The sequence below is a fragment of the Astyanax mexicanus genome, chromosome 12, assembly GCF_023375975.1.
Source record: "Astyanax mexicanus isolate ESR-SI-001 chromosome 12, AstMex3_surface, whole genome shotgun sequence".
NCBI lineage: Eukaryota > Metazoa > Chordata > Actinopteri > Characiformes > Acestrorhamphidae > Astyanax > Astyanax mexicanus.
The window spans coordinates 7936107-7958675 of NC_064419.1; the positions used below are offsets into that span (position 1 = coordinate 7936107).

Consider the following 22569-nt stretch of genomic DNA (forward strand, 5'->3'; position numbering starts at 1 on the left):
GCACGGTGATGCTGCCACCTGCTGACAAAAGTGGTGTATCTAATCTACATCACTGTTTCCACTCTTAGCTTCTGCACTTTACTAGTGGTAAAAAAGAACTATAATTAATAAATGAACTAATTTGTTTTTAACTATGTTTTTAATTTATTAATAATCAATAATAAGGAAAAACAGAAGTAGTATTTGATCCTCTATTCAGTTTTAGTGACACAGTGTTTTGGTGGGAGGAGAGTAGAAAGAACGTACTGTATAGTTGTGCTACACTACAGTTGTCCACATTTTAGTTATATATAGTTTTAGTTATTAATACTAATATACACGTCTATCTGTACAGAAACGTCCACCTGTGGAATGACAAAATGTCTTTTTTAATTTTTATCTTTCCCAACAATTAAGTTAGTTAAGTTAGTAGTTTGGAAAAGTATTGGGTGATGTATGGGTTTAGAGGTGGGGCAGGAGGGAGAGCTGATTGGCTGAGCTGCAGCAGCAGCAGTGTTCTTCTGATATTGGTGAGATGCAGATGATTGGACGTCAGCAGGCGGGTGGATTTATGGTTTGACTGATTTGCATATTGTAATTTGTATTGTATTGCAACATCCTCAACGCCTATAGTACAGTTGAACCTGAAAGGGCACTGCAGAGACAGAAATTACCACAATAAAAGTAATTTTTAAAGGTTATTAAATATTTATAAAGATTTTAAGCATGACTGCTATGTTTTATTACTTCAAATGAACATATTTCAGCTATTACAGGAAAAAATATGGTTTAGGGTTTAGTGACTCTTTAATGGCTGCATGAATACAGACACATATCAGAGCTTTATTGTTGTTTTACTTTTTTAAAATACTAAATAATAATAATTTAATTAATATAAAACACAAATATGGCTAAATTAAATGCCCAATAAGGTTTTATTTTAAAATGAACAATTTCAGAGAATTACACATGTAGAGTTCTAATAATACTTCACAAATCAGGTCACAAATAACAGTACTTACGACACTAATATCCATTTATCCAATATCAAATGTCTTAACTAATAATTATTTGTCAGTGGTTAAGACATAATTAAACACTTTAAATGCTGTAAATATTAATGAATTAATTAATTGAGACATTAGTTTAAAATTGTAACGAATATTATCTAGTGTCAATTAATATTTTATTTTTATCCATAATTTATTTTTACTAATTACTGTAAATAAGTAATTTATAATTCTGTTTTTACTACTTACTGTAAACAAGTAATCAGTAATTATTTTTTTTACTAATTACTGTAAACAAGTAATTTATAATTCTGTTTTTACTACTTACTGTAAACAAGTAATCAGTAATTATTTTTTTTACTAATTACTGTAAACAAGTAATTTATAATTCTGTTTTTACTACTTACTGTAAACAAGTAATCAGTAATTATTTATTTTTACTAATTACTGTAAACAAGTAATTTGTAATTCTGTTTTTGCTACTTACTGTAAACAAGTAATCAGTAATTATTTATTTTTACTAATTACTGTAAACAAGTAATTTGTAATTCTGTTTTTGCTACTTACTGTAAACAAGTAATCAGTAATTGTTTATTTTTACTAATTACTGTAAACAAGTAATTTATAATTCTGTTTTTACTACTTACTGTAAACAAGTAATCAGTAATTAATTATTTTTACTAATTACTGCAAACAAGTAATTAGTAATTTTCTTGTGAGTATTGTTAATTAAAATACCCTTATTGTAAATTATTACCAGAGTTCCTAAAGAAATGATTCACACTGTTTAAATGTCTGATTCTTTATTTTTGTTCATCTTGCAAAAATACAGATACGAGGAACACCTGACTGTATATAAAACTGAATGATACAAACTGAATTCATATAAACACACTGACCTGGATCTGAAAACTTCAAAAATACAGTGTTTCAGCTCAATGAGGATTCTTCATAGAATATTATCATCATCTAATACAAACATGTGCCTGTAAAAACATTCAAACAACATAGAAAAGTCTGGACTCTTCGAACACACACACACACACAGAGAGATACACACTGCAGAGTGACTTCAGATTGGTGGAAAAACATCTGTAGATGGTTCTATACAGAACCTATTTAATATTAACTGTTGTTGTGAGTAAAAAAAAAAGACCCGTCTTGGTTTAAAATGAGCTTTAGTGCTTAGTTTAAAACCTTGGTAACACTTTCTATGAATGTCATCTCTATAAGACGCTATGAACATACTCATAACACATTATAATGCATTCATAAGGCATTATAAACATGGCTATAAATATTTATAAAAATGTATAATTCATCATAGCCATGTTTATTATGCATCATGAATTATGATAATAATGCATTAATAGCTGTGTTTATAACATGTTATACTTCAATACCAAGAAACTCAGTCCCAGCTTGCAGACTGTATCATGACTAAAAAAGCTTCCAACTTATAAACACACCCTCAATAATATGAATATAAATAAAAAACTATAAATAATATAAATATTTTGACCCACTCATAAATTATTCTTGTCTTATAATGCATTATAACAAGTCTTTGTGCACTCTAAGTAAAGTGCCAGACTTTCATTGTGGGACTATATTATTAATGATAGATATATACTATTTTAACATATATATCATAAGCACAGTTTATAATGTATCATGATCACAAGTCATAATGCTTCATAAACGTGTCTACAATGGGTTATGCATTTTTATAAATGTGCATAGCCATGTTTATAATGCCTTAGGAATGCATTATAATATGTTATAAATGTGGTTATAGTGTCTAATAGAGATGACATTAATAGAAAGTGTTACCAAAACCTTTCCAAATATAAGTTAAGACTTTTTTACTACATTGCTAATGTTCATATAATATAAGAGGTTCTCTAAAGGCTCTTTAATGGTTCTTAAATAAAGTGATCATTTAAAAATTCAGTTCAAAGAAAGTTCAAATACCTATCTGTCTGATCCATATTAATAATAAATAGTAAAATGATTTCTCTAATAAAAGGCAAAGCAAAACGTAAAGAACCGTTTACTCCACTGGATCTACGTCAGGTTAAAGGGTTCTTCATATATACACAAACACAGCCTCAAGAAGATGCACAGCACACATTCTTATATAAAAGAGGTTCTCCTTTACAGGTTCTTTAGTATAGGCAGTGGTTCCATGGTAAACTCAACATATGCAGTCCTGTGCAAAAGTGTGTGCACCCATGTTTAATTACCATGGTTTGCTGATGCTGTAATCCAGTGCTTATTTTACATTCAAACATTCAGTTTTTATTAAAAATCCCACCAATGTAGAGGTATTGCAACAGACCTAGCAAACTATTAGCAAAAATAAGTTATATTTAGGGTTAACTCGTTGCTTGTTTTGGCACAGTACAGTCACATGACTTGACTTGACTTGACAATGCAAGCAAAAGGATTTCAAAACTAGTTAAGTGCAATAATATTTCATTCATATAAAGTTAAAATTTAACTCAATTTATGGCCATAACTTAAGTTACAAAAGGATTCAAACTCCTGCTTCAATTCTCTATAAGAAAACTCAATGAACTTAATGAATTTATTAGATTGGATAAAATAAAAAAATAAAAAAAATTGGCGGGAGTGACTATTTGCACCCAGGTACAAGTACCATTTGCCATAAAGGGAGGCTATTTCCACCCCTTAATTATATTAAAAAAAGAAAAAAATGAACCCAAATGCACGTGTCCACCAGCCAATGACAGCACAGTCACTGCTTCCAACAAATGCGAGGAAGCAAATAGGCGCACCAAACAAAAATGACACATGACAAAACTTGGAAAACAAGCTTTTTACATTGATTTCCATAGAAAGATTAACTTACACCTGGGTGCAAATAGCATGTGTCTAAATATATAACATATGCAGCTTTTGTTTTTGTTATATTTAGTATATAAAGCGGAAATATGATTTAACCCTTTTAGACCCTGCATCCATTACAATGGACATAATATATATATATATTTTTATGTTAAAATTTATTGTTGCACATAACACTATTTAAATGTTGTTGTCCATCAGAATAGACCATGAACCAGCCAATGAACAAGTTATAAACCAATGAAACAGTAACTTGGCCCCACCCACTCTACTGAAAACACAGTGTTACTAGAGCCATTGAGGCTAATTTACTAATTTAATTTATGTTATTTATAACACTTTTTAATCAAGTTTTTTACTAGTTAGAGATGGCTTATGAAATAAAAAGGTCAATATAATTTCTAAATATACCACACAGGCTTCCAGTGCATTAAAAAAAAACAAACCGTATTTATTTGCTATATAGATTTTATAGTATAAAATTAGTCTTCCTTTTTCAGTGCATTGTAGATTAAAAAACTGCATTTTTATCACAACTGGAGACAATTCAGGTCTGAAAGGGTTAAAAGGTGTACAGGTTTCTGTACCTGTTTTATTCATTTAATAAAAAAGCGTGTATAAAAAAAATCCTAAAAAGTGCTAAAACTGTTTCAGCCAATCAGGAAGCAGTGTCACTGAGGACAGCACTCCCTCAAGTAGTCTACACACGGAAACAGGTGTGTGTGTGTGTGTGTGTGTGTAATGTGCTTGTACACTTCAGCAGCTGCAGGCAGTTAACCTCCTCCTCAAACCTGACCAAAAATAGTCTGGACGTCTGATTCTGATTCTCTCCTTAAATATAAAAATTCATAAATAATACTCTTTCCTCTCTATATAAAGATTTCTGCAAAAATATCTCACTCATGTCTCATGGATCTGGATTGTCTTAGAGTGTGTGTGAATAAAAGTGCAGTGTTACACAGTAAACAGCGGATCAGGAGCTGGGCAGTGGTGCATTGTGGGTTAGCTGGATGCCGCTGCCTCGTGATTGGTCTGCATGTAGCAGGTCCACGAGCGTGGCTTCAGCAGGTCCAGGAGAGACGGCTGGGAAAGAGATAGAACATTAAAGTGTTAAGAATTAAGAGACCACTTAAAAATTGAAAACCTCTGGAATATAATCAAGAGGAAGATGGATGATCACAAGCCATCAAACCAAGCTGAACTGCTTGAATTTGTGCACCAGGAGTGGCATAAAGTTATGCAAAAGCAGTGTGTAAGACTGGTGGAGGAAAACATGCAAAGATATATGAAAACTGTGATTAAAAACCAGGGTTATTCCACCAAATATTGATTTCTGAACTCTTTAAACTTTATATAATTTGAACTTTTTTTCTTTGCATTATTTGAGGTCTGAAAGCTCTGGATTTTTTTTGTTGTTATTTCAGCCATTTCTCATTTTCTGCAAATAAATGCTCTAAATGACAATATTTTTATTTGGAATTTGGGAGAAATGTTGTCTGTAGTTTATAGAATAAAACAACAATGTTAATTTTACTCAAACATAAACCTATAAATAGAGAAAAATCAGAGAAACTGATTCAGAAACTGAAGTGGTCTCCTGTTTTTTTCCAGAGCTGTAGTGCTAATTGGATAGTATTCTAGCTTCTAATTGCTGATTGGATAGTATTCTGCTTACTAAGTGTTGAATGGATAGTGTTCTGGCTACTATGTGCTGATTGGATGTCATTCTGGTTACTATCTGCTGATTGGATGGTATTCTGGCTACTAAGTGCTGATTTGATTGTACTCTGGTTACGAAATGCTGATTGGATGTTATTCTGGTTACTGTCTGCTGATTGGATGGTATTCTGGTTACTATGTTCTGATTGGATGGAATTCTGATTACTATGAGCTGATTGGATGTTATCCTGGTTACTATGTGCTGATTGGAAAGTATTCTGGTTACTGTGTGCTGATTGGAGAGTATTCTAGTTACTATGTGCTGATTGGATGACATTCTGGCTAGTAAGTGCTAACTGGATGGTATTGTGGTTAGTATGTGCTGATTGGATGACATTCTGGTTACTATGTGCTGATTGGATGACATTCTGGCTACTATGTGCTGATTGGATGGTATTCTGGTTACTGTGTGCTAATTGGTTGGCATTCTGGTTACTAAGTGTTTATTGAATAGTAATTTGCTTACTAAGTGCTGATTGGATGACATTTTGGTTACTATGTGCTAATCGGATGTCATTCTGATTACTAGGTGCTGATTGGATAGTATTCTGGCTACTAAGCATTTTTAGACATTTTATTATATGCTTCTTATTCATGTAAATCACTTGAATTAGTTCCTTTTCCCTTTGTTAGTGCATATTAATATGAAGTTAGATTAAATTAGGTTTGTATGTCGTGAGGTGTTGTTTGGTAGAGTTCTGTATTCACACATTAAGCTACTGTCACTCTTAATGTGCCTCCTAGTGTAAATAAAGGCTGATTTAAAATGCTTATGCTACAGACTGAACAATCATCTTCTGACTGTTAGCTAATACAGGAGGCTTAAACTCAGCTTTAGAGATCTGTGCGGGGAGTAACTCGACATACTCAGCAGTGCTCACCTCCTGTAGGGGGCAGTATATCTGAGCGTACCACTCCTGAGAGTACAGGCAGATCAGAACCCCCTGACCCAGGAACAGCGCCGTCCACATGATCACATTCCACACCGGACCCTTCCTCCGGTCGTGCAGGATGAAGTTAAACATCACTGAGGACGGAAGAGGATAGAAGAGGTGAAGAAGAGAAGAATGTTACTATTTCACAAACATGAAATCTGATCATCCAAAAGGAGAATGTTTATTTTGAGAGGTTGCTAGAACCAATACAACCATCTACACAATATACACCATACTTGTGCTGGTCACAGTTGGAATTTGGCTGCCTTTAACCCATTTTTGCACTGAACACATTCATACAAACACTAGTGAGTATACATGTATCAAACCCATAATCTTGTCTTTGATGGCCTGGTGCTCTAACCACTGAGCCACCACTGCCTCCAGTTAGTAGTTCAATTAAAATGATCACATGGATCAAACATGGAGCAATGGTAAACTGTCAGATCAGAGATGATGTTACTTTTGGTAAAGAAAGCTGACTCTTACTTCCAAAACACATGAAGAGGCAGAAGAGGACGGGGTAGAAGAAGCCGAAGCAGATGGCCAGCACGTACTCGTGAACCACAGCCGACACCGTAAATACAATAAACATAGCAGCGGCGCGGAAACGCTTCTGAGACATCTGTAGAAAAGATAGTGATTTTTTTGTTAACAGTACAACATTAAGGGCTAGAAGAGATATTTTCTTAGCATCAAAAATGTCTACTAATAAACTAATAAACTAATTTATGGTACTTATAAACCCAGTAAGGAGTTATGATTGATTAGGCGGATACATTATTTATATGTCCTACTAGCTCTTCTTTATATCATCTTCAGTAAAACTACAGTCAGTTATCACAATTCAACACCTGGGTGCAGCTGATTAAAGCCTTTACTCTCCAGCACTGCTGTAGAGGAAATCATAGTGTTTGGGTTATGAGGGACAGATGGTTGCTCTGGTATTCCAGATGGTTGCTTTGTTGTTGCCTATGGTATTTAAGATTTAATATAGCTGTTGGTTGCTAAGGTGTTTCTAGGTGGTGACAATGGTGACTGGCATGAATTTAGTAGTATAGTATAATTGTTAATGGATTGTTTGTTGAAGTGATAATAAACTGATAAGTTTCTAAATTTATTACTAGGCTGTTGCTAAGATGTTTCAAGGTGGTTGCTATAGTATCAAGGTGTGTGTTGCAACTGTCTATGGTACAGAAATTGGTTGCTAAGACATTATCAGGTGGTGACTATTGTGATGCACAGGGTGCTATAGTGTTGCTAGGCTGTTACTAAGCTGTTGCATCCTATTGCTACAAATTAGCTTTGGTTGCCAAGCTGTTGCTATGCGATTGCTATAAAAAAAGGATTTGGTTGCTATGGTGTTGCTAGAAGTTTCCATCTTCAGGTGTCTTCCGGTGTATACTAAGTGGTTCCAGATGAATGCGGGGGCTCTGAGTGGTCTAATGGACTAAGGCACTTCCACTATGATACAGAGATTCTGATTCGAATCCCAGTCATGTAGCTTGCCTTTAGCTGCCGGAGCCCTGAGAGAGCACAATTGGCCTTGCTCTCTCTGTATCTTTTTGTATTCTTCCTCCAAATGGTGATGTTGCTCAGCAAGAGGCATCTGTGAGCTGATGTATCAGAACCGAGTCGCTGTGCTTTCCTCCGAGTGCACTGTGATGCTACTCAGCAATGCTGCATCAGCAGCTATTTGTAAAGAGGTGGTGTCTAACTTCACATGTATCGGAGGAGGCATGTGTTAGTCTTCACCCTCCTGGTGTTAGGGCATCACTAGTGAAAGAGGGAGTCCTAATGAGTGGGTTGGATAATTGGCAGTTTAAAGTGAAGAGAAAATAGGATAAACATTTGAAATAAATAAATTAAAAAACATGAGTGCGGGTCAGTATGGCTGTATGGAACCTATGGGGAACAAACGAGTTCCATATGAAAAGCTTAATTAAAGCTTATTAAAAATTTAAATAATACTGTTCACGCATCTTTTATCATGATTTATGGAATACTCACCCACAGAAAGTCCCGATAGACGTAGTAATACAGCCAGTCGTGCACCACAACGTTCCACGTTCGGTAATAGTTGGCAAACGATGTTGAATTCCACCAGTCCTGCAGCACATGAATTAATTTCAGTGACCAATCAGACAACAGCATCCCTCACACCTATTACTAATAGTTTAATAAGATCAATGTTGTTTTGATAGACACCTTTACAACAAGTCAGCTTATGAGATTTCAGCACTGCTAGAGCTGCCCCAGCCAACCGTCAGCCTTCCCAGTAGAGTGGAGGGTAGTACAGCAGCAAAGGGGGGGACGACTATATATTAATGCCTATAGTTTATGAATTATTTGGCCAACAATCTTATATATGCTATCAAATTTATTTGACATGCACTACCCCGATAACACCCCAATTTTCCCTTTCCTTTAGTTTTGCCATTGAAAGTCTGGTCAATAACCGGAAATGGTACACAATCAAGTGTTAAAAAAATCTGTAAATTGCCAGGGCTTTTAAGGACAACAACAAAAAAAACTAAAAACGGAAAAAAGGGATTTTAGTATTGGGAAATAGTATATAGTAAAAGTAAAAAATCATATGTTTTTTCGAAAACAGAGGGGTGATTCATTGGTTAACAGCTAACAGGTAGTAAGTAGCACTTAAAATAATATGAGCAAAAAAAAATAATTTACAGTCTTTGTCTGTAGTAAAGCAGTGCTGGAACAGTGACTGTATTAACACACTTACACACATAATAACTTTCATAATAACTAGAAAAAGATACAGAAACACAGAGAACTATGTTACTGTTAAAAGTATTAGTCTTTCTTTAAATAATTTACAGATGAAGCCAGAGAGTGATGGGTAGTGTTTCCTACACCTACAAAAGACTCTTGGAAACTGGAGAAAACTGGTACAGGATGAGTCTGGTCTGGCTGACCCACATGGCAACAGCTTTAGCCTTTAGCTTAGCTTAATATTGGAGTAAGTCTCAGTGTCAGCAGTAAAGGGAAGAATTAGAGGTCTGACAGGTAAAGGTCTGTAATTTACCTTATAAAACATCCGGTCTCCAAAGCGCAGCATCTCAGCGAAGGCGTTCAGCCAGCAGTGCAGAAACGCAAAGAAACCCAGGAACAGGACCAGCACCCCTACATACACAATAACATGGCTCTTTATTTTAGCTAACTTTAATAACACTGTGTTTCAATATGGAAACCTTAAATGTAATTGTGGGTCAATAATAATGTTAGAACTGATGCTGAAGGACAATTCATATTCATTCATATCAATTTATATCTGTTCCCAGGGCCAGACACCCCTCATTTAAACCATTAAACTAAAACGAAATCATGCATTATGCTGTTCAAGGGCCGAACTGGTCACCCAATCAGCTTTTCAGCATTTGTATTAGATAAATTAATTTAGACATTTAAGGATCTGATGATTCACTAGTGCATAGGTCACTAATAGGCGGACCGCAATCCGGTTGTCCAATGCGGACCCAAATGGATAAACTACAGAGAAGAATTTAATTCTGACAGTGTTCATTTAAAGCAGCGGAACTTTTCTTGTCTTTACGGTTTACATGCTTTGCAATCCAGTAAACTTACAGACCAATCACGTGTGTTGTAAGATCACCAAACGCTCTCCTCTGCCAATCAGATCTGTGCGGAGCGTGGCGAAGTGCACAGTGTGAAGCAGCAGTCGGACAATAAGGCGAGAAAGGCTAATTCAGACAGTGCGCACCACAAAAAGAAATTAAAATACTCCATTTAAAAACATACTAAGAGTAATAAAATTAAAGAAAACAAAACTGCTGTTTTTAAACAAAGCCTATATTTTGGCCAAGTTCAGCAAACATTTCTCCATATATTGTACAATTTGTCATTTATGTAATTATTATGACAGGCAGGCCTAAATCTAATATAAATAAAATCAAATAGAATAAATAAAGCATTTTGATTCCCATTAATAGACTCAATAAGTTAAATTGTTGAGGGTGTTTCCATTTATTGTATGGTTGTATTATATTTAAAACAATAAATTTTGTTGAAATATACTGAACGATAAAACCCTGACAGAACTACTAGGCTTCTTCAATATACAGGATATAGCACTGAATCATAACACAAGTTAGAAATGGCGATGGTCCCGACCTTGGCCTGACAGAATTTTCTCTATCTGGACCGTTCTGAATTCTAATTAAATATCCCTGCACTAGTGTAAGGATCCTTCAGCTCCAGGTTTCGGTCTGTCTAAACACTTTTCACTCCGCTGCTACATTAGCGTACCTGGCAGGATGGAGTTGAAGACGCAGAGCACCATCGCCCTGAGATCAAACAGCTGCAGACTGCGGAACTGCGGGATACAGAGCCGCACGAACACGTAATACGCATAAAACAGACAGCCCAGAACCTGCAACCAGAACAGAACCCGGACATCAGATCATCAGCTCATCATTACCATTCAATCAGTCAAGTTTCGAGAATAACAAAACTTTTTTTGACTATTCATAATATTTATACGACTTACAGAAATCCAATTTTCCAATCACTTTTTTTTTTACTTTTTTATTTATGCCAAGCTGCACCACAGGATGGACAATTTTTTAGACAAATGACATTTGATAAAAAAAAAAGTGAAAATATTTAAATTACCGTGATATTTTACCACAACAGCTAAAGTTTTACCTTTTTAAGCTAAGTATGGAGACAATATGAGAAATATTAAGTCAGATTTATATTATTAATTGCTGAACATGCAGCAAATGTTTTCCCTTCAGTCCCTGTTTTATAGGCACATCCCAGCACAGCTTACCTGTAACAGTTTAGTGGCGACGTAGCTCCAGCGCACATACGGGTTCCTAACAACAGAGAGACTAATTAGATTTTTACACTAGTGATTTTTTCGCTCTGAGCTCTTTTTCGCTTTTTTGGAGCCTGGGAGGTCTTTCTCAAGTCAGTGGTCTGGGTTTTAAGACAAATAGATTATGGTGCGATCGCTCTGTTGCAGGTCAGGTGTGTGAAAACAAACCAGTGATATTAAGGCTCCTCCCCCAAATGAGTCTATAAAACACGCCTAAAGTGATAAATCACACAAGATTACATTTAAATTAAATTAAATATGAATTACCTGGGGTAGTTATCCCTGTAGATCAGAGTGGGAGCGAACAGGAAGTACAGGTACGGGGTCACCTGAGGAACAGCTGACGAATCTGAGCGAATCAGAGCAACACAACAGCGTGAGCAGACAATCAACAACCCCCCCCTAACCAAACTATTCACTAAACACCAAGTTAAGTCCATACCACTTCCATCTCTGCCTGAGGACCAGACCCTCTGAATGTTCTCCCTGATGAAGGAGTGCACCTTCATCATCAGACGCACCTGAAAAAACAATAGTGCAGAGATACGTAAATCGAAAGAGGTTATGTCCAGGATGTGACAAGTAGCTTCTGCAGCCCCATATTATGGTTTTCCCATAATAACTAGTGGTGTCAATTGATAAAAAGAATTATCAGATTAATCACAACAATATTCTGTGATTAACTGTGATTAATTGCACTTGTTCTTCTTCATAAGACATTCGTTGTTGAAGTGGATATTTAAATGTAAATAAAAGAATGAATGTAAGAAATGTAAAATGCAAATATATTTAAATTAGTGGTGTCAATAAAAATACTAGAGGAGATAAAGCCAAAGAGGAGGGCGCTGGAATAAAGAATGCATGATAATTTGGATAGAGGAATTCTAAATTATAGTATAAAACGTATTGAACATGTTCACAATGGGGGGATGATCATTTAAATGACCTGGGGAAATACAGCTCTGGAAAAAATGAAGAGACCACTTCAGTTTCTGAATCAGTTTCTCTGATTTTGATATTTATAGATATATGTTTAAGTAAAACCAAAAAAAAAAATTCTATACTCTACAGACAACATTTCTCCCAAATTCCAAATAAGAATATTGTCATTTAGAGCATTTATTTGCAGAAAATGAGAAATGGCCGAAATAACTAAAAAGATGCAGAGCTTTCAGACCTCAAATAATGCAAAGTTCATATATTTATAAAGTTTTAATAGTTCAGAAATCAATATTTGGTGGAATAACCCTGGTTCCCCTCCACCAGTCTTACACACTGCTTTTGGATAACTTTATGCTTTTACTCCTGGTGCAAAAATTAACAAGTTAACTGTTCAAAATTGAGAATGCTTCAATTTTCTACAATGATACCTGAATGAGAGCTGTTCCGATATAAACTGTTCTACCTGTTCGAGGATGAGGATGAAGCGGGAGGCAGGAGGAAGGCCGTTTCTCAGGACGATGTAGGTTGGCAGGAATCCGAGCCCCAGGCCCTGGTACAGCAGGAGAAGACCGCCAGCCAGTAGAGTTAACAGGGAACGGTGGCGAGACGTCAGGTACGCAACCGCCCACGAGTGCAGCAGAACGTACGGAACCACCAGCGCTGACATGAACATGCAGATCCACGTCACCACCACCAGGGGGAACTGTCCGAACGCGTAGACAAGCAGGTCAAAATCCAGCACCAGCCTGAGAACCAGAGAGAGGGAGAGACTCCTTAAAGAAACAATCAAGAATAAATGCTGAATAGAGTTTATTACTCCACTCGCTCCTCCCCAGAATCCAAGATCATGTGGGTTGCCAGATTGACACATAGTGGCAAGCAACGACGAGTCTTATAACTCTATAACTGTGTATCAGTGAAAATATATATATATATAAGTGTCCAAAATGCCTGTCTCTGCTACACTAGTGGTGGTGGTAAAATAGCCAGCTATGGTGAGCAACCTTACTGAAGCTCAGTGATTACCTGTTCAGCAGAAAACTAGCCAGCTTGTCCATCGCAGCACATTGTTTGCATGCTGTGATCTATACCTGGCAACCCGGGGTGTAAAAATGGGACTGGGGGAACGGCAGTAGGCAGATTCGGAGACCCAACCCAGTTTTAAAAGCATGGATCAAAAATAATAAGTCCCTGATATGTGACTGGAATGAAGCTTTAATAACTGCCATGAACAAAGGGCAAAATGATTATATATTATTTTATTTTCTGCTTTATTTGTACCTACATTTAAGTACAAGTAGGATCCCATACGTATTTTGTATTTACTGATCCATAGAGAACAGTTACACCATAAGTGTTTGGAAGTACAGGGTAAGTACTTGGACCCGGGAGTATTTTGAATGTACTGCTTCATCCAGAGAAGTTACACCATGAGTAAAGGGAATGTACCCTCTAAAATGTAGGCTGTATTATAAAGCGTTACCAGGATTTAATCCATATTTGAGCCTCAATAAAGGGTAATCTATATTCTGAACTAGATTTTAGAGCATTGATGTAAGGAACCGATTGCATTCAGTAACAAGAGCAGCCTCAGTGAGGTCAGTGTGTTGGACGATCGCCACCCCGTCACCTCATCATCAGGTGACGTGTGATGGCGTTTGACCAGTGATTGCTGTCCCAGTGCAGGGTATTGTAGGGGTCATGTGACCAGGTCACTGTGTTCTGGTAGATAGTGGCTCAGTGTGCTGGTTATTCATTCACATATAAACATATAATAATCCAGTCATGCTGGGTCACTTCACCCAGTGTGTGGTATTATTTGCAGTAGGGTTTGTATTGGCAAGAATGATGTCTCTCGATCAGAGTATCACGATACAGGGGTTACGATTCAATACACACACACACATATATATATATATATTACGATATATTGTTATATTGTAAGCAAGTTGACTGTATATTGTGATTGTTTAAATCAAGAAAAACATAGAAAAACATAGTATATAGTCATAGTACAAAAAAACACACTGTCATATTTATAAAATCTGAGAAAATGTTTTTTTGCTTTTTATCGGAACAGTGATGACCTAACAACAGAGTATAACTGTCATGTTCTTGTCCTTTTTGTTTTTGTCTGTCTCCATGTTTTTCTTTCTCCCAATGTGTTGTTCTCCTTGTCTCCGCTCCTATCTTCAATGCTACCATGTGTTACATTTGTAGCTCCACCCCCTCGTTACCTGTCCCAGATGTTTTCTGTTCCCTCATTGTGTATTTATAGCCCCTTTGTTTCAGTATTCAGTTGTCGGTTATTGTGCTTTTTACATCTGTTAGGTTGCCCCGTTTGTTCCCCGTCCTTGGTTTCCTTACGTGTGTTTTTTTCTAGTTATTCTTTCTTTTTATTTATCCTGTTTTGTGTTTTTTTTTGGTTTATTTCTGTTTGTTTAACCCTTGTGTGGTGTTCGGGTCTGTGGAACCCGTTTTCATTTTTCATCAAATGATACTAAAAAAATATTTTTTCTAACTCAAACTCATTGGCATTGGCTCATTTTTTGTAAGCTGTACACTGTACACCCCCCCTACACATTTATATTACATACAGTATGTTTGGCTAAGGGCTAATAAACATTGCTTTATTTGTAAATTTGACACTAAACAAATTTTCTACTCATATCTTGAGTTAAATTCATTTTCTTTTACATTTTATTAAAAAACTAATAAAAAAAGAGTAGCACTTTTTGAAAGAAATGTAACATAAGCTTACCGGCCCTCATCGATGAAGTCCACGACTAGAGTGCTGAGGATGAAGAGGATGAGGAGAGCGATGAACATGTGATAAATAGTGCGAATATGATCCACCTCAAACAGCTCACTGTGGACACAAAGGACAATAGTGTCACATTTATTCATATAACCTATTATTATCTTTAGGTTATTGATCAGACAACTCTGGATAAAACTTGCTTATAAATGAGCTCCAGCATCAAGTATATCAAGGGTTTCTCCCTTTTGGGAAAAATCAGTTCAGTAGTTCAGTAGGGATAGTTTGGGAGGGGCACTGGGTGATGTATGGGTTTAGAGGCAGGGCAGGATGGAGAGCTGATTGGCTGAACTGATGCAGCAGCAGCAGTGTGCCTCTGATAGCGGTGAGACGCAGATGGTTGGACGTCAACAGAGGGGCGGTATTATTGACTGACTGATCTGCAGTCAGATTGTGATGTTTCTGAAGACCAAACTACACGGACACATCATCCACACCTATAGAACAGTTGAACCCGAGAGGGCGCTGCAGAGGCAGAAATTACCAAAATAAGAGTGTTTTTTTAGAACATTTAGAAAATGTTTATACAACATTATTTTAAAAGAACACATTTCAGCTATTAATGAAAAAAATATTTTTATATAAAAGTACACATGCTCTGTGTAATTACACTTTTCCACCAGAGAGGTCTCCAAATCCCCAGATCCCCAAAACGTATAGACTGCTGCTTTAAAAAGGAAAGTATAACTTATTTCTTTCAAATGGAGATTTCGTTCAATTGGCTCATTTGTAATCAAATAATTGTTTTTCCTTTTTATTTGCATATAGGAAAATAAAGGCAAAAAATCTGTTGAGAATTAAGCTGTATTTTTCTTATCTGTTAGCCAGCTAGTAAGATGTACACATTAAGTAAAGTACTGACTTACTCCAGTAACGAACGGCGAATGACGAACTGTTTACACTGGTTCTGGGAAACCCTTGTGTGTCTGCAGACAGAAAAAAACAGTTGGCGTCATGTTCACATTATGTAATTCATATCTGAATTATATGTTGATCAGATTTTAATAACATGCTTTTAAACTTGGTGATCAAATTCTGTATAAAGCTCAGACACAGAATATTTAATGGAGGAAATGAACCACAGCGTTGCGCTCACCTCAACCAGCTCAACTACTCCTACTATTAAACATTTTCAAAACACATAAAAGGGGAATTAAAAAGGTAGGAGAGGAAACATGACAAAACTAAACTTCACAGAAACAATAGTTTGTGTGTGTGTGTTATAGGATTTAATCCATATTTAAGCATAAACAATGCAGAATCTATATTCTGAACTTTGCAGTACTTATGCTGTTTTCGCCAGATTCTATAAACAAAGTAAATTATGGGGAGGATCTGTTCCAAATTTGGTAAAATTATTATTTTGCTTTGAAATAACTCTCTGTATTGTCCAGAAAAGGCTTCCTACTAGATTTTAGGACTATAAATGTGAGGATCTGATTACATTAAGTGACTAGAACAGCATCAGTGAGGTCAGGGTTGGATGATAAAGACATTTGAGTGCCTTCAATAAGAAAGAAATATAAGTAAAATGTTATAATTAATAGTATCAGTGTCCTGGCACGGTTCAGGGTTGTTGGATGTAAGTGCTCTCTACATGTTAACAGTATTACACAAATGAACAAAATGAATCAAATAATATGCTCAAAAACACAACATTTCATGCAGCAATTTGTTTCCATTAACCTGCATTAAAAGTCCACTTTTTAATCACATGCTTTTTCACTTGGTGATCAAATACTAGTTAGCCAAACAGAAATTTAAACTTAATACTTTATGAGTGATTTTACACCTAAAAGTCTGAACTAAGGCTGATGTGTTTTAAATATTGTATTTTGTACATTTAATCCAGTTACCGTAGTTTTGGTCTCACACTGCAAAAGCTGTGTCCAATTCTGCCTCATTGAATAATTTTGCCTCCCTTTGAGTACAGGTACACCCTGCTGCAGCAGAATGAGTAAAACAGATTCCCCTCAGATTCATTCTGTTTACAAATGAAGGTTAATCTACAGTTACAGTAGATACAGAATCACAGAAGTAATCTGTGGTACCCGTACTGGATTTGACGCATCTTTTTCTTCTTCTATTGTTTAATCAGAGATTATAGTCTGCCTCAACTTTCTGTAATTGGTCTGAAAGTCCAAACCTTTCAAAAAGTGTTTTTATACAGCAGACAAATCGGTTTAGTTGATCCAGAAAGTTTAGTCCAATCTAAAAAGTCCAAAGATTTGGATCAAACCAGCACCGAGCACCCAGCGGCGGATTTGGAAGTTCTGGGGCCCCAAGCAATGCAAAAAAAAATGCATTTCTGTTTTTTTTTCCCCACTTTTTTTTGGTAAAATCCACCCCTGCAAGCAAGAGAGATGTGCTCCAATTTATGTTTTTAAACTATGTTTTTTTAAACTTACACTAAATGAACTTTAGCATCACTGCAGGATGTTAACATTGTATCACTGTTACCAGGTACAGGCCTACACTTACTGTATGCCAGTGAAAGGTTGCTGCATGTACGAATACATCACTCAAGAGGGGGCGTGGTCTATTTGAACAAAAACGGATGCTGTGATACAGGTACCTGAGCTTAGCTCTCTCCTTATCTGAGAGCAGTGGAGAGAAGTGCGAGTTCAGCGAAGATCCACCCAGACTGTAGGATTCCTCCACCACGCTGTCCACAAACTCATCCATCTGACAATCAAACTGCTGCAGCATGTCCACCTTCAGCTTCTGCCATAAAAACAACACAACTGCCTTCATATTACTGTAATTATAACCACACTCCAAAGCATAGCTACATCAGAAAGCTTAGCATAAAGCTGTAGAGGTTCCTAATGGTGTCCAATAGCATATCACGCATTTTCAATTAGGAATCGGTCTGGTGATGCTGCTGGCCATGGCATAGCAACTGTGCCCTCAGGGCAAACTCTTATGATGGCAGCAGTGTGTGGATGAACACTGTCCCGTTGGAATAGCACACTGGAGTGTGCGTACAGAAAAGTGTGTGTAATAAAAATCTATGCAATCTGATAATATACATTAATATCATTAATAAAACAGAATTTTGCCAAACGTACATTCATTCTTTAGTTTACATTTATACTAGTGAATTATTGAACACTGCCATGCTGCCCAGCCCTAGGATTGAAATAATAACCCAATTATGCTGCTGGCCATCAGCAGACGGAGTCCGAGAGAGTACAGTTGGTGATGCTCTCTCTTGGTGGGTGAGTTGTGCTCTCTTCACTCATCATTCCCATTGGGTTGCTGATCAGTACAGGTGTCTGTTAGCTGATGTATCAGAGCAGAGATCTTGCATTGACAGCAGCTAAGGCAGAGTCTACACACACGTCATTTTGTTACACTGTGTACCTGTACCCAGACGTAATGCCAATAAAAGCCTCTAGGCTTGACTTGACTATGTAAAATAAAAATCAGGACAGAACCGTCACTCTCAACCTTCGACCCAAATGTTCTGAACAGCCTGAGTCAGATGTCAGCGGTAGTGATGAGCACACAGGGTGGATCTTTCTAAATAACTTGAGTAATCATGGAATTTACAACTAACTTCCCCATCCAGTCTGAACTTTCAGCTGATTTAACCCCGGCCTGACTGATCTGAATTATTCTACACTATAACTCATCCTGCAGAGTGACATGTGACTCAGACATGTGACTCTGCAACAGACGTTTCCTCTGAAGTGAGACAATCACATCATGCAATTTTGTCCTTTATAGACGGGAAAACTGTGTTAATCATGATTTCAGCAACAAGTCCTGCAGATTTACAGGACACAAATCCTCTCTTGCACAACATAACACTCTGATCTAAATCAGGTAACAGTGATGTAATTCATGTAACACTCTGGCACAAATCATGCAATCAAACAGAATAAACTCGGTCACCTGAACTTTTCTCCTCAGCAGGAGCCTCTTTTGAAGAATATGGTCCAGCTCCACATTTCCTAAAACAAACAGAAAGAACAAATCAATCAATGAATCAGTATTTATTCAGCAGGATGAACAGTGTTCCTGATTTCTGCTCTTATGTAACCACAAACACATGCTGTGTTGTTGCTAGGTTACCACACGATTAATATATGGCCAATATATGAGTCAACAAGTCAGTACAATACCAGTCAAATATTTGCACTGGTTACAGTAGCAGCACTGGCAGATGGTTGGTGGACGACACCTACAGCACAGGGCACTCTGACCTGCCCAGATACATTTCCCACACAGGTCACAACATTTCTAACAGAGGTCCAGACTGCGTTCCTCAACAATACACACTGTTTAAAACTGTGCTGCTGTTGTTCTGCAGTAAGTGACTTAAACTGGAATTCATCCAAAACACAGAGAACTGCAGAAAACAGATATATTCATACTCTGCTAGTACTCCACTGCTGTGTGCTGATTCAGAACAACACAACATCTGCAGAACATCTAGAAAATCGGATAAAAGTCTGATATAGTAGGGTGTAGTGTAGTGTATAGTATAGTGTAGTGTATTGTATGGTGGTGTGTAGTTTGGTGTAGTTTACCTTTACCGTTGGTGTTGTGCAGGTCCCTCTGGTTCACTGTGCTGTCCGATTCTTTTGATCTTGTTAATTTGTGGAAGCCTCTTTTTGTCGCTCGACCTTCGATCTCATCTTCATCTTCCATCTTCCTGCTGCTGGAAGACAGGAAGGATTTTGTGTCTTTCAACCTGATCTACTGCCTTGTGGTTCAATTATTATTGCACTTACAGTTGGCTAGGGCAGCTTTAGCTGGGCAAATATTTCACAGAATTCTTTTTTCTGTTACAATGCTACATTTAGTCAATTTAGTCAATGTAGTCAATGTATGTATATATAAAAAAAAAGGTATCTTTGTCTTTCTATTTGAGCATTTATATTATATTTTACCTCTATTTATTGAAGACAACTTAATTATTTCTATATACTTTTGTGAAAAAGTTTCAGTCATCATTAGGGCTGCAACTAACAATTATTTTGGTACTTGACTAATCTGACAATTATTTTACCGATTAGTTGATTAGTCACCAATTTCTCCTGCCATGTTCTCCGTCGCTAAAAACAATAGAAACAGCTAAGCATAAGATTTAAAAGCCATTTAAATGTCCAGATGTTGTTTAAACATGAAATTTTAAATATTAGTCGACAATGAAATTTGTAGCTTACAAATTTTAAATAATCGATACTGCCGATTATATCGACTAACCGTTGCAGCCCCAGTCATCATGACACATTATATGGAAAATTATGGACATTAGAATAAATATAAAAGTAGTGAAATTTGCTGTTGAAAAATACACTTAATTATTTATTTATTTTTACATTGTCAGATAAAAAAAAAATATAATCTATAAATGCAAATCGTTTTTATTAAAAAAGAAATGCTAGCTAAAGCCAGAGGTGAATTTAGACATTTAGTAGATAGATTTAAATATATATAAATATGAATATGTATATCTTAAGTTATTTTGAAATGTATTTTTTTCTACAGCAAACAAGTTACAAGTTCAAAACAAATTGTAAATAAATTCCAGTTTATAAATTATACAAAATAATAATAATGACAAAATAAACTAAATTGTATATATTTTTTCAAATTTAAAATCTGATCCATACATTTTAAAACTTAAAAAAAATGAAATACAAATTCTGGCCAGGAGTCAAACATCAGTTCGTGAAATAATTTTTTTTAAATCTGAAAATCAGTCATTATTTCAAAGTGTATATGTTTTCAATAGCAAACTTACTTTACAAGGTTAAACATTTTAAACACACAAAAAAAAAGCATTGTTAAAATTTGAATGTGTGCATTATGCCATTACATATTTCAAGTTTATCCAGAATCGGGTTTATTTAATTCAAATATACAGAATGCTTTTTTAAATACTTTTAATAGCTTTTAAGGTCTGCTTTATACTTTGTTGCCACCTTGGGGGATCTATACTTTTAATGTTATGGATGATTCTTTTAATGTTATGGATGATTCTTTTAATGTTATGTGCGTCTCTAATATAAAATACTGAAACACTGAAACTTCATTGTGATTCTATTCATTCTGTTCTGTCTCGAGCCACACTCTTTAACATCAATAAAAACATCAAAGCATGATCTCACACACCTGTCTGTGGAGGATCAAAGTGGTATAAAAATGTCGTCACAAATTAGGTCCTAGATCTACTTAATTTCACTGAGGATTAGTAAAAAAAAATCTGAGCAGGTTCTGCAGACAGAAGCGCAGTCTGGAGATGTTGTGGGTTCTGAGCGGGCTCTGGAACCCTGATCTGAAGCTGCACGAAGTGCTCGCGCTGGGTCTTCTCCCGGCCTTTGATCTTATAAACAAAAAGAACATGATGTAACTCACCTGTCAGATCGTCCCACACCTACTCAAGGTTCTGGATCTCTCTGAGAATCTGTTTAGGCTGGAGAACCGAGCAGATCAGCTGCTGAACCTCCTCATGATAAGGAAGACGTTCTGCACAGTGGGCGGGGCTACAGCTGAGTGACGCTCCCACTGTCCGCTCCGATTGGCTACGATAAGGTTGTATGACAGGATTTGTGCCAATCACTGGAATTGTTTTGAACAGAGACTCTAGATTTGACATATGGACGTCATGAAACATACACTATATTCCATATGTCCAAATGTATTTGGGACACCTGACCATTTATTTATTCATTATTTCTTCTCAAGTCAAAAAAAAGAAAAATACAATTCTGTTTTTGTTGGAGTAACTGCCTCCACTGTCCAAAGTGAGAAGATGTTTACAAACTTTTGGAGAAGAGCATTGCTGTGAGGATTAAACTGCATTCAACCACAGGAACTGAGAGATAGTGATGACAGTAAAGATATTTTTAATGATCACCACCCCCAAATCATTCCCAACTCTTCAACTTAACCCCACCTCATCCCCAACTTCCCATCTCATCCCCAATTCCTCCAACTCTTCCCCATCTCATCTCCAACTCATTGCCAAATCTCCAACTCATCCCCAATTCTCCAACTCATCGCCAAATCTCGAATTCTTCCCCAACTCTCCAACTCATCGCCAAATCTCCAACTCTTCCCCAACTATCCAATTTATCCACAACTCCACCCCAACTTCCCATCTCATCTGCAATTCCCCAACTCATCCCCAACTCTCCAACTCATCGCCAAATCTCCAACTCATCCCCAACTCCACCCCAACTTCCCATCTCATCTGCAATTCCCCAACTTATCTCCAACTCATCTCCATATCTCCACCTCATCCCCAACTACCCATCTTATCTCCAACTCATCCTCACCTTCCCATCTCATCCCCAACTCCCCATCTCATCTTCATCTCCCCACAGCTCACCCTAACTCTCAACCCCAACTATCCAACTCATTCCCAACTCTCCAACTCATACCTAGCTCCCCAACTCATCCCCAACCCCCTAA

The 22569-nt window shown here is 36.6% G+C and overlaps 1 protein-coding gene across 3 annotated transcripts; it reads right to left on the reverse strand.

Moving 5' to 3' along the window:
* Nucleotides 1-1775: 1775 nt before the first annotated feature.
* Nucleotides 1776-22021, reverse strand: soat1 (sterol O-acyltransferase 1). Of its 3 annotated transcripts, none has more exons than XM_049485842.1 (16): nt 21511-22021; nt 19683-19807; nt 19039-19097; nt 17714-17862; nt 16005-16064; nt 15082-15189; nt 12784-13066; nt 11821-11899; nt 11646-11727; nt 11331-11376; nt 10805-10928; nt 9564-9661; nt 8525-8623; nt 7004-7139; nt 6461-6606; nt 1776-4943 (listed from the first exon to the last, which is right to left on the reverse strand). In XM_049485842.1, the coding sequence occupies exons 2-16, from the start codon at nt 19795-19797 to the stop codon at nt 4863-4865; spliced, it is 1665 nt and encodes a 554-aa protein (XP_049341799.1). In that variant the 5' UTR covers nt 19798-19807; nt 21511-22021; the 3' UTR covers nt 1776-4862. The 3 variants fall into 3 exon arrangements, with proteins under 3 accessions (XP_049341799.1, XP_049341798.1, XP_049341797.1); XM_049485841.1 differs by having other exon boundaries at nt 19677-19804; nt 21511-22019; XM_049485840.1 differs by having other exon boundaries at nt 19677-19807; nt 21511-22019.
* Nucleotides 22022-22569: the final 548 nt, after the last annotated feature.

Excerpts from the sequence above, each read along its gene's own strand:
- soat1 (XM_049485841.1), bottom strand. The coding sequence starts at position 19,797 with ATGGAAGATGAAGATGAGATCGAAGGTCGAGCGACAAAAAGAGGCTTC. Across the intron at positions 13,067-15,081 it reads GACTTCATCGATGAGGGCCG|GCTGGTGCTGGATTTTGACC; the intron begins GTAAGCTTATGT and ends TCTGGTTCTCAG. Across the intron at positions 11,900-12,783 it reads TCATCCTCATCCTCGAACAG|GTGCGTCTGATGATGAAGGT; the intron begins GTAGAACAGTTT and ends TTGTTTTTTCAG.